Here is a 13,382-nt window from a genome sequence, read left to right on the forward strand (position 1 = left end):
TAACTTACTTAACAGACCCCAGACCTCCCATACTACTGATGGATGGAAAGTGTGACAGGTTCTGTGATTGTCCTAGAGCATCTTTTAGTGAGCGAAGTGTGTCTCTATAAAAGCCTTGTAATGACAGACATGCCCTCAGACGACCATACAAACTATCATCTTGTAGTCCTAGATCTTTTCCTTCTTTGGTTTTACTTCGCTGTATACCTCCCTAAAGAACAAAATTAAGATATACAAAAATTTCAAATAAATTCATTCATTTGCATTATAAGTCTAATTTTTAAAATATGAAAAATGTGTTGGTTTTCCTGCTTGAATTATTCTAAACTTTTTATTTTATGCCCTTTATTGCATGCTGTATGGTGTGAGCAAGGATTCTGTGTTGGAATGGAAACTTCGACCTATAATTGTTAACTTTTATGCATTGTTACTAGGATGGAGAGTTTCCTCATTGGAACTCATACCACATCTTCTAATTTATAATGATTTTTAAGATACATTTCTTAACTTTTGCATTCTTCTTCTACTTTTTTTTACAATAGGCCTCGCAGAAACTGCTCAATCAATGATTTGTCCACAACTGTACTTTATAGGAAATCTACAAATAGCATTCTTACACTTAAGATTTAAACCAAATACAAAGAACATATTGTAAAATGTAAAGTACTTTTCCCCACTTACAAAATGTAATTGGACAACTGACATTATATTTCTTAGCATAGTAAAACTGTACCTTTAGTTTTGATTCCACTTGACTCCTCAGTAATCTTTGTTGTGGGTCAACAGTTGATAGAAGTTCTCTGTTTTTGATTTCCTCTGCTATCCTGACCCAAAGTTCATCTTCATCATATACATTACTGGTGAAATTTCTAATATATTCTTTACACGCTAATACTAACTGGTTGGTTATTTTTGTAAATACTATACCAAGGAACCCTGTTCTGGCATAGTACCTGGAAATGGAATCCATCTGTCGAACACTGTTTGTGATCCCTGGGATAGCATTGTTTATAATGGATGCAGGTGTAGCATCATGGTATAGCTGATCAAAATGACGTCTCAGGGATTCCAAATACTTTACTTTGTCTTTGGTATCATTCATGGCATCTGTAATTCTGTAAAATTCAACAAAAATGTTAACATTTTATTTTTTCCTTTCTGACAACAATAGAACATATTATTTTTTTTAAATATGTAGGTTTTATTAATATTTCCAACTAAATGTCTAATTCAATGCTTTTAAGAGCTGTTAGTTTAAGATACAATTTTAGTACTGAACATACCAATATATCTTACAAAATATATTTATGGTTTTGTTTTTTCTCAAAAGAATCACTGTTTTGTATTTTTTCTTCAATACTGGCTGGCAATTGCATTGGTTGTCAAGATATACTTGTAGACTATTAAACTTAATTTTTCAAGTGACTAATGGATACCAAAAATAAATTCTTTAAGATTGAATATATATTTTGTAAAAATAATTGAAGTTTATCTACAACAAAAATAACATACAAAAGTCATATATGCACTGAATGATCAAACTTAAAAAGTTTTTTAAATACTTACGAAGCATCAACAACTTTCCATTTCTTGAGCAGTCTAGATTTGGCAGTGATAAGTACACCAATAACAGCTTTACATTCCTTACTCTTAAGCTGCTCTGTAATACTGGTCAACAACCTCTGACGTCTACGCCATCTTTCCAACTCAGATAGAGGTCCAGCATTTGGGTCCATAAATCTAAAATATTCATTCTTGAAAATTATTTCTATTCCATGTTTTGAAAAAATGCTAGAAAAGATTTTATTTAAGGTTTCGGATTTGCATTTGTGGCAAACAATTGCAGCACATGCTCTATTAAGTCATCAAGGTCAATATATAATTTCAATGTCAACATTATATGACAATGGATTACTTATCTTACTGGCATTGCCATGATGGGTTATTGGACATCAAGTTAGTTTTGAAAACTGGGACCAATCTAAAGAAGCCCCTTATTATTAGGATTTTAAAAAACTTTGATTAATGGTACAAATAAAAATCCCAAACAAACTTTTGACGCTAAGTTGTTATAAAATTCAGAGAACATTGGAAGCAGATCAAAATGCCATTAATATCTAGAATATCTGGCAAACCATCTACCCAAAAATTCAAATAAATCAAGGCAAACAATCAAGAAACTAAACATTTGGTGAATCAAATTAAATAATATAAGATGAATATCAAAAAATAAAATACAGTCAAATCAATAATCAAAGAAAAATAAACAAATGATTTTTTAACCAAAACACTAGAATCTAATTACATCGCTTCTAAATATTCAACCCAAAAGAACTAAAACTGCACCACATTTCACAATAAAATAAAAAAAATTTGAAGGGGGAATTACTTTCAATATTTTAGCATGGCTAAACTGAGGTAAAACTAATCATTGTGTCTAAATTAACTACCACTCAATAATGACAGAATCTTATTCTAGAACCAGATTTATAAAATGTTCAAGATCTATTATAACATGAAATATTTTTTTATTTGAAAATATCTTGAAGTATAGTGAGATTTTGTAGATACAAAATTTATCATGAAAGAAATCTTAATATAAATGTCAGCACAAATTAACAAAGATGAATTACATGTACATGTATATATATATATAAAAAGTACATTTTAAGTGTTCATAAACTCTGATCTACTCTTATGCAATAATGAAAATAGTAGTTTGATAAGTTGGAACTTCTATTCCATAAAATTTTACTCCCACTTGAATCAACCCTTTCTCCAATATTAAAACATGGTATAAATCTGGCTAGGGCATTGTCATTCTACAAGGGAATCAAAATAATTCTACAAATCTTCACCCTAGTCTTACCTCTCTTCAAAATAACTTAGGTCCACAAATAATGATTCTCCACTTAAAAACACAATAGTAAATGGGATAAAAATCTTACCAAATGAGAATTATCACAAATGTCAACAAGAGTGTACATGTATGTCCTACATGTATGTAACACATATCATGTTAAGTAAAAAAAAACTACTACAAAGCATTGCTCAACACTGGTTAACCTAGCTCTCCACCTAGCATAAAAACCTTAATCATTATGTTAATCACTTTTCAAGTCAGATCATAAAAAATATGCATGGTTAGACACACAAAATAGTTTTCAAATCTAATGAAAAATGTTCACAATTTTCAGTTACACAGTTTTTCTTAAGCAGAAATGTTCCAAATGCCTATTTTTTAGATAAATTACTACTTCAATCTTCATTATTTAGAGATTTAATTATTATGTCAAAAGAAATATACAAGATAACTGTCATTTTAATTAATTCAGAATGGTAAACTTTAGAAGATTATTTTTCAATCTATACTAGGCATTTTATATATACAGCAATTAAATTATAATATTATCTTTTCTAGTCACACCAAAACAGCAACTCGCCCCATCACATATAAGTACCATAAACATTCCAACCTTAAATTGATCCAGCTGTCTGCATCATTTCTTGTATTTGTTTTACTATTATCAGTGTAAAGAGAAAGGATCAAATCTACATCAATCAATGATCAAAGTCAAAATCTCATTTAAGGTGGTACCTAACACTACAGGGAGATAACTCTGTAAAATCAGCTAAACGTTTTAATAACGTTGTGTTGTTAAGGGAATATAAAGCTTCTCAATGATCAAAATTGGTGTTTGTCAAATTGCTATATAACCAGTGTAATTTTTCTGACAAAACGGTTGGTTCAAAATTTTTGAAATTTTTATATTTTTGTTATAGGGTAAAAGTAAATACTTTGGCAAAATTTTATGAAAATTAAACGAGCCAAATAAATTTGAGTAAAAGTGTTGGGTACCACCTTAAATGTTTGAAATAATTCATCAGAATACTTTTCTTTATTTTCTTTGGTTACATCTTCTGACATCAGACTCAGACTTCTCTTGAACTGAATTTTAATGTGCGTATTGTTATGCGTTTACTTTTCTGCATTGGCTAGATGTATAGGGGTAGGGTTGAGATCTCACAAGCATGTTTAACCCCGCCGTATTTTTGCACCTGTCCCCAGTCAGGCCTCTGGCCTTTGTTAGTCATGTATCATTTTAACTTTTAGTTTCTTGTGCACAATTTGAAGTTTAGTATGGCGTTCATTATCACTGAACTAGTATGTATTTGTTATTAAGGACGCCTCCGTGTCCAAGAAATTCTCCTTGCATTGAAGACCTGTTGGTGACCTTCCGCTGTTGTCTACTCTATGGTCAGGTTGTTGTCTCTTTGGCACATTCCCCATTTCCATACTCAATTTTATTCTTTCCTATATAAGTACTGACATATATCAAATAATACAGATTACAAGTACATTATATACTACAGGGAGGGCAGTGCTGTCTCAGGAATCTAAAACTAAAGGGGTTAAGGTATATGGTCTTCGATAGTTTTAGTTCAGAAGACAATTCTACAAAATTATCATTTCATAGGTGAAGATTGTGTTTTTTACACATATTTATATAATGTAAACACTTCTACCTATTTGTAACAGGACATTACATTTTCATACATGTATAAACAATACATAATATCAGTAAAAATATATTCAGCACAATCAATGTCATATTTATTAATACAGCTTATATATGTATAATAAATATGTTGATAAGCAAAATGTACATGTGAATTATTATATTTTAGTTAAATTTTGATGGGATTTCATGTCCTATGGTAGAAATCGAAATGGTCACATCTTATATACTTTTCTCATTTTCTGACAAAAAGGTAAATTTTCAAAAAAGTATATTGCTACATTTTATATCAATTTTTACAAATAATTTTCTTTTAAATAATTAATAAATGTACCTGTAAGTGCAATAAAGAGATCAAAAGATAACAGGCTATGAAAAATATTTTGAATAAAAACAATAATATGCAATTGACCGAATTAAAAAAAAATACAACTTTTATGAATGGCTGTTATATGAATACAGATAGATTGAATGCTCTTCTTTAACTTCACATAATTAATTTTTTACAAAAAAAGTTTACCCCAAACAAGGGCTTGAAGGCTGATTTTTAATCTTGTTTGTTTCTTGCTAATAATGAATTAAGAAACCTGAGAACATTTTTTGTACTAATATTCTACCATTTGGTGTATGTCCCTCATAAATGATTTGTAATGGAAAAAATATTGCTGTAAAATCTACACATTATACAAATAGCACAATTATGGTATATTAGAATGAAATCTACTTCTATAAGTTAGAAAAACAATCACCTTGCTGGCTCATCAGGGAAAGCCACTCTCCTAGTAGAGAAAGTTAATATCAGTTTCAAGCGAGAAGATAAGAAAATGATGCTGATCTTTAAATAAATTAAAGCTTTTGAAATACATTATATGGATGTAAAAGTACCCCATAAACAGAGATTATGAAGTATTTAAAAAAGTCTTCTTAATTATTAATCTCGAAACTTGAATGATTTACATTTCTGTTGTTAAATAGTCTCTCTTTAAGTGTAATGAATAGTTATATTTAAAATCAGATTGTTTTTCCTAATCAATAAGTTTTTAGTTAAAAGGTTTAATTAACTTCTGAACCTTACAAGAAAGATTATCGTGCAAAGTAACACTGATATGATTTTTTTTATTTACAGTTCAACAATAACAGTGAGATGCAAACAATTTTTATCAGACACCTTTTTCCAAGAAATATAGAATTATTGGCATTTATTGCATTGATAAGTAAATCAATAGTCAAATAATAATCTTAAAAACATGATTGGTGTCAAATCCAGATGAAGTGATGATTCAAAATGCAAAATTTTTACAATGATGTCTACATACCTTTCATCTGAGGTGTCATTTAAAATAGTTTCTATTGTGTTCATCCAATCAGTTACCAGTTCTTCATACTGACCAATCAGTTGTGTATCTAATGCTGCTTGTCTTTGCATCTTAAAGTCATTCAAAATCACATTTTCTGGCTGCTTCAACATCTAATAAATATAACAGACATGGTTAAATTCTGTTATTTAAGTTTATGTTAATTTCATATTGACTAATAAAGGTAGGTTATTTAACAAGATCTCATTCAAACGTTCACTCAGTTTGAGATATAAATTGCCATGTGTACCAAGTTCAAATGTTTACTAATATGAATAATTTGCTTTTAACCTCAAATAATACATGTACAATATAAATAGCTTTGTACTACATGTAGCTATAGCATTTCAAAATGTGAACTTGTTAAATCTGAAATTTGTTTATCAATGTCTGAACACCTAAAACCTTAGTATTAAGTTACTTAGGAAAATTTAAGATAATCATGTATGTTTATTTTTAAGTTTGCCACATTTTACACACGTCCCAAGTCAAGAGTCTCTGGCCTTTGTTAGTCTGGTATGTTTTTCAATTTTTTTAATTCATTTAAATGTGATTTGGAGTTCAGTTTGGTGTCCATATTCACTGAACTAGGCTATTATCTGCTCTATTATCGGGTTGTTGTCTCTTTGACTACATATCCCCTATTTGATTTCCATTTTCAATTTATTTATTCTCAATTTAGTTATTATTAATAATTTTTCCGATAATTGGTCCCTATTTCTGAAAGTAAATCTGCTATCTTTAGGTCAGTGTATAGTGCTGCTAACTTATGGAACACAGTGACACACAAGAAATTGAGGTTGTTTTACTACATTTACATGTATAGTATAGATTTAAAATTTGTATGATAAAATAAGAATAATTGTCTTTTCACAGTAAAATATATTTATATGTACATTTTCATTACATACAGACCAAATGGACCAACTTTTGAGGTGTGAAAGTGCATTAGAAGTGAACAGACCTGATACAAGGTAATTTTAGGAAAAACATTGTTTTTTGTCATACATGTAGGACAATTGTATGTGTGATGTGAAGATATATCTACTTTGAGAAGTCAATATTTAAGTGATGTAAGTTTTTTAATCATGACAGTAATTCAATATAAATCATTTTTACCAATTGCTTTGAACTAGCCATGGATGCTGTTGACTCATTTAAAGCTGTAAGAAATTTATCCATACTATGAGTCAAGTTATTTTGGCTTTCGTTGTTGCATTCTCCCCATTCTTTCTGCGCTTTAATTAATGGTATGTAAACTTCTGATAATAATGATGTAAGTGTTTCCATGGTATTATGCTTCAGTTCACCGCAGAAAATATCTCTTTCCATCCTTGTGGGATCAACATCTTTGTCGACTCTGTTCCTCAAGAAATACAACACATTCAACTGGTCCAAGTTGGCATCTTTCAGCGACGCAAGAGTGCCAGTCACATGTAAATGACTGGTTGCCAATTCTCCTTCAGGCAATTTTTCACAGTAGAAAAACAATCTACATGGCCCCCCTGCTTTCAGAAATTTGTTTATTTTGTTAAGATTATTTTGTTCGGTCATAAAATCTTCAAGGAGAGTAGGGTTGTCATATCCACCTATTTTGAAACTTTCCTGGATCTTTCCGGCGATCCACCAATGTCGTTCGTCCATTTTAATGCAAAATGGTACCAAACCTATCTACAACATATAACTATTTCAAAATTAAAAGTGGCCTTTCCATCTACGGTTTCTGTAGCTTGTTTCTAAAGTTATGGAACGCTGAACTTCTTTCATATGTAGGCCGCCATCATTGTTGTTGGTAACCAAAAGTGCCCGTATGAAGCACCTGTTCAAACGTTGTTGTCTCCCCTTAAAATATTCATTATTATATTTTTAATCTCTGTAATGATTATATTGGAAGGCTATTTTATTGAATTTCATAAGATTTTCAAGAAATGAAGGAATTTATAAAGAAAAAGGTCAGAATACTTGAGCTTTTTTCTTAACCTTTTAAACCTACTTTCACTTTCGGAAATTCGAAATTCTATGTTGTACTTTCACTTTGATCTGAAGGTAAGATGTTTAAATACCAAAAAAAAAACTCCGAACCTTAACATAACTGTCATATCTCTTTGAGTTATTTATAAAACCGTCAATTCTGATGAAATAGTGAAGGAATCTCGTTTTTTTTAAACCACGAGAAAGAAAGACCAACAGGTACATATATTTGCCGGCAAATAAGAAAATCTCTGGTTAGATATTTTTAGGGAATATTTTATGTTTTCTTCTTATTCAGTTTCAGAAAACCATCAACATACTGATGTTTACTTTCCGGGGCATGCCTGTTATTTTTTTCTCTCAAATTTATGTATTTATAAATATAGTTAAACATGTTAAGCATATAAGATTGTCAATTTTTGTGTATTCCATATTAGTTTTTTGTATATTTGTTGATTTATGATTATTATTATGTATGCCATACTGTGAATCCTATCCGTAATGTATTTACAATAAAATCAGGGAAATTAGTAACGCAAAAGATACAGAACAACTGTAGAAAGACATTGAAGCGTTAGAAAAGTGTGTGTGTGTGGGGGGGGGGGGGGCATGGATGATGTGATATTCCATCCATCAAAGTGATCCATCAAAGTGCAATATTGTCCTCATACCACCAAAGAACAAAGAACCTATACAATACCCATACACTCTACATGGACACATAATCGAAACAGTAGATAGTGCCAAGTACTTGGGAGTTTCAACATGTTCAATATACAACAATCTCTCATGGAACAAACATATCCAGAGTGGTATAGCAAAGGGTAACCGAACACTTGGGTTTGTTAAACGAAACCAAAAAGAATGTTCAAGGAAAGTATATAAGGCTGCTGGCTATACAACTCTCGTACGATCTGTCATAGAGTATGCTTCTACAGAGGCGGATCCAGAAATTTTCATAAGTGGGGCCCCACTGACTGACCTCAGAGGGGGCCGCTCCAGTCACGCTTCAGTGATTCCCTCTATAAGCAACCAATTTTTCCCCAAAAAAGGGGGGGCGGACCCACTACCCCCCCCCCCCTTAAATCCGCCTCTGTTCCACTATATGGGACCCAACTAACCAAGCAAGCACCAACACACTAGAACTCATACAGAAGAGAGCTGTTACTGAAAGTTGTCTATAATGACTATACACATCACGCACACCAGGGTGTGTCACTACAATGTTAGAAGACATAAAATGGGACACATTGCAGACAAGACTCCATGACAACAGGGTATGCATGCTCTATCGTATCCAGAATGAGCTGATATACATCAACAAGAGTACTTACCTCAAAGGTGGCGACAGTAGAACTCGTGGAGGACACACGTTTTACCAACAGATCATGATCACCAGTGATGTCTACAGGAACTCCTTATTTCCAAGAACAATCATGGAACGGAATACATCATCTGATAGGGTTGCTGAAGCGGGACTCAGTTGAAGATTTCCGCGCAGGGCTACAGACAACACATTAAAACAAGACTGAACGATTGTACATAATTTTAACCGTAACAACCTGATGTATAGTAAATACTGTATATAGCCTTAGGGGGGGGGGGCTAGATATGTAATGTCACCATGCGTAGTCCCGCAGAGTTTAAACGTTTCATCCAAGGAGCCCAACTCTAATATGGAAGAAGAAGATATATATTCTTTCTGATTTGAAAAGAAAATGGTGATTCAGAGGGTAGTGATGTGATATTGACCATGAAGATATTCAGTGATCATCCGTATATATCATTTCACTTTTAGTTGCAACCTTCTCAGTGAGGCTTGGTGACATACACATTCCTTTAATGATTTTTTTCTAATTAGTATGAATTGAAGTCGGACTGTCCTCTAGTAAGTTTCATACTTTTAACAGTGAATGCAATCTTTGACAAACCAGTTACGTACTAAATTATATATATTTCTTTTATTTCAGGCTGAGTGCTGAGTTCCGAGAACTGGGATGTCTTACTGTACATTCAGAGAAAAGCATTACCAGAGACAGATCTGTCTTAAAATATATAAAGCCCGTGAAGCCAGAAAGTATTGTGATGTTACTTTGCAGTCTGGCGTTGTAAAAGTCACCGCACATAAACTTATTCTGACATCTTTTTCAGATTTTTTTGAGACACTGTTTCAAGGTAATTCATTACAGGAACTTTTTATAATAAGTGATATTTCTCCTGAAATACTAGAAACTATCGTACAATTTGCGTACAGTGGGGAAATAAAGATAACAGTGCACAATGTAATGGAATTATATGAAGCTGCCGTTCTTCTGAAAGCAGATGGTCTGAAAAAGGTAGCAGTTAATTTCATGAAAAGGCATGTGCATGTTGATTTTGACAACCTTGTCAAAATGTCAACCTTTGCATGCACATTGAGTTTACTGCAACAACAGAAAGCAGTATGCTCATTTATTACGAAGAATTTTGAAGATGTTAAAAAGAAAGGACTTTTGAATTCGCTTTCAGTAGATCATTTGGAAACATTGCTGTCAAACACAAACTTCTCGGTTTTGATATTTGATATTCCCGCCGAAAACATAGAACTGGAGTTGCTGAAGGTTGTACTAGAATACATCTCAAACAAAGGTGGTGATCAAATCGAAAAACTTAACGTAGATTCACTTTTATGGACTATCAAATTTTCGGAAATTCCGTTCCACGACTTAGTTGAAACATTAGAAAATTACCCTTCTGTATATGACAGTGATGCTATAAGAAATATTCTACTTTATATACAATACCCTAGAAACCAATCGATAGATCAACTATTGCCAAAGAAGTGGTCTGAGGTCAGGAAATTTTCAGGGTACTGTAGAAATATGGAATACCATTATGATTATCATGGACATAATTGGACAAGGGATGTTGAATTTGTGGATGACCGTGCTTCAGAAATCAGAATGTTTGTCTCAAAATGTCTTTGCAGTACATTGGAGAAAAAGAAAGCTAGAACAAGGATCAATAGAATTGTAGTTACTTGCAGAAGTGGTAAAGAACTGAGCGTCATACACGAAGACAGCAAGGAAAAGATATGCAACAAGAAATGTTCTGGTATAGAACTATCAGAGGAGAGATTTGCATTACAACAGAATGAAGTTATTGTTAAAGTTGAGAACTTTTACAATACCACAGAAATGGGTCTGAGGTTTACTTCTAACTATGGCAATGTATTCGGCCCGTATGGCTCGGATTTTCCCAAAGATACTGCTGGGATAAAAACCAATAAACCGGGAAGTGAGCGCGGATATTTTTACTCTTTCTGTGGAACTGTATTGACAAAAACGTATTACCCTAATTGTCTCTGGGTAGGAGTTAACTTGCGAAGTCGGTCACCATCACCAGAAGAATCACATTGCAGAGATGAGCATGACAGTTGGAGTAATGATAGTTATGAAGATCATAGCTACAGTGACCATGATAGTATAGACAAATATATAAATCTGGAAGAAGAGTTTTATGATTCTCCAGGGTACTACCAAGAAAGTGATTAACACTCTGTTAGCCCCAATCCAACTTAAACTTATAATTTAAAACATAATGCGATATTACTAAAAAGGCACATACAAATTAATTTGTCCAATCTGGGTTTCTTAAACGTTCTTCAATATACATGTAGACAATGTCAATACGAAAACTCATAAAAACATAAAATGGATCATCGAAATCCGAGGATAAATCCGTGTACAAAGCTGAATACAGATGTATGTCCAGAATGGATTCATATTTATATATATATATTTTTATATATATATCTCGGACCGAAGCTGTGGAGGAATATTTGGCAAGTTGTGCATTTCTTCTTATCCTGAACTTTTTATAAACTGAAGTAATAACTGCCGACGATGCTCGTTGGTGAATTTTATTTTCAGTACCTCTCGTACAAATATTCGTTCTGAACGTGCATGAAATATTTGCCACTGAACTTTAGGCAACCAACAAGCATACAATCAATCTTGCATAAAATTCGTTAATGTGTTAACAATAAAAGTAATGACATCATCAATATATTTTTAAATATTCATTAAAAAAAAATTGACTACACTTTTTAGTATTTATTGAAATCCCAATTTATTTAAAATATTTTTATATTTTAATTAGATTGTTGAAATCCATGTGTAGGGGTTTGGATGAAGATTTACAGAATAGAGAATCAATGACAAAAGAAGCATGTTATGTGGACTGTTGTTTTGTCTTATTTGTGGTGGTGTTGTTGTCTGTTTTTCTACGACTTGTGTTTTATTGTCTCTCTGTCTCTTGGTATCTTCATCACGATTATAAAAGGAAACACTGGGCCTTCTTTGTCTTTTTTGCTAGCTATGTTAAAAATCTTATTTTTTTTGTGTACTTGTATGTTTACAAAACTCATTGATAACAAAAATACCCACATGACGATTTGGGTTTCTAAGCTTTCTAAACCCTCTTAATTTGGGTGAGTTAGGTGTTTCTGAATGGTCAGCAGTTTTTGCTCCACAAGTGGCACCCGTGGCGGTGCTCGTGATAAGTGTTTGATGACAAGTTACATTCAATAATGTAACGATCGAGTTAAAAATGACGAGTACACATGACAAATGAAACGTTTTCGTGGTCATCTGGGACACAAATATTCTAAACTGATGGCCAACCAAATCATGATTGCGCCCGTAAAACGTTTCGAAGGGATACATCTGTACCATTGGGAACCTATAGTATAAATGAACCATCCATTATGAAAGTTATAATAGGATTAACAATGCCTATAAAACGTAAAGAAATGAAAAAAAATCGTAATTAAAGGTCAATTAGTTTTATTAGGATATCGGCAAAGTCGATTTATTTGTATATTTGTCTGCCTTATCATTTTCTCATAAAACTTTTATATATATTTGAGAAAAATGTATATAAATCGATAAAAAAAACCTTGATATTCGGCATTTATTGTAATAAACATAATCCAACTCACATAATCCGATTTCCCGGGTGTTTCTGTTTTCTCATTTCTTACAATATTTTAATTCGGTATACACTTTATAAGATAAGTGGCGAATCTAGATGACGTATAGGTTGCACGCCCCGACCCCACCTTTGGTTGCCAAAACTATATTGATTCCCGTATTTAACGATTTTGTAAAGCAAAAAATAATCAAAATATTGTTCAACTCGCTACGCTCGACGGTATGTAAAAGTTGTTCGAAATACGCCCACTTTGAAATCAACTGAATCCGTCTGTCCGTATATATTGTCAAAATATATTGACCAACGTCAGTGTACGATCATCATAACACAATGGCTACAGTACAGACTCGTTTTTTTTAATAATGTTAACAAAATAATTATTATGGAATTTCATCGATGACCTGAGACTATTATACTAATTTGTACATAGCAGTATAGTTACAATTAGTGATAAATAAATTTTATTTTAATGCATGGTAGTTGTAATCCTACATTCATTTTCTATGTCGATTATGCATGCATATACATTTGTCTTATTATCAACGTTTATCCTTAAGAAGAT

The 13,382-nt window shown here is 32.2% G+C and overlaps 2 protein-coding genes across 3 annotated transcripts in view; one reads left to right on the forward strand and one right to left on the reverse strand.

Moving 5' to 3' along the window:
- The window catches only part of LOC134687647 (uncharacterized), a 108,211-nt gene extending 100,525 nt beyond the window's left edge, over positions 1 to 7,686 (reverse strand). Inside the window, exons 1-5 of the mRNA XM_063548100.1 lie at positions 6,995 to 7,686; positions 5,837 to 5,988; positions 1,567 to 1,740; positions 734 to 1,115; positions 9 to 211 (exon numbers count right to left, since the gene is read on the reverse strand). Of these exons, the coding sequence (XP_063404170.1) occupies positions 9 to 211; positions 734 to 1,115; positions 1,567 to 1,740; positions 5,837 to 5,988; positions 6,995 to 7,519 (1,436 nt within the window). The 5' untranslated portion in view covers positions 7,520 to 7,686. The remainder of the gene's footprint in view (positions 1 to 8; positions 212 to 733; positions 1,116 to 1,566; positions 1,741 to 5,836; positions 5,989 to 6,994) is intronic.
- A 17-nt stretch (positions 7,687 to 7,703) lies between these two features.
- On the forward strand, positions 7,704 to 11,891 carry LOC134687648 (uncharacterized). Of its 2 annotated transcripts, none has more exons than XM_063548101.1 (2): positions 7,704 to 7,827; positions 9,817 to 11,891. In XM_063548101.1, exon 2 carries the CDS (start codon positions 9,844 to 9,846, stop codon positions 11,377 to 11,379), a length of 1,536 nt encoding a protein of 511 aa, XP_063404171.1. In that variant the 5' UTR covers positions 7,704 to 7,827; positions 9,817 to 9,843; the 3' UTR covers positions 11,380 to 11,891. The 2 variants fall into 2 exon arrangements, with proteins under 2 accessions (XP_063404171.1, XP_063404173.1); XM_063548103.1 differs by lacking the exon at positions 7,704 to 7,827 and adding an exon at positions 7,883 to 7,921.
- The last annotated feature ends 1,491 nt before the right edge of the window (positions 11,892 to 13,382 follow it).

This window comes from Mytilus trossulus, chromosome 10, assembly GCF_036588685.1.
Source record: "Mytilus trossulus isolate FHL-02 chromosome 10, PNRI_Mtr1.1.1.hap1, whole genome shotgun sequence".
Taxonomy (NCBI): Eukaryota; Metazoa; Mollusca; class Bivalvia; order Mytilida; family Mytilidae; genus Mytilus; species Mytilus trossulus.

Coding starts and splice junctions, on each gene's coding strand:
- LOC134687648 (XM_063548101.1), top strand. CDS start 9,844: ATGTCTTACTGTACATTCAGAGAAAAGCATTACCAGAGACAGATCTGT.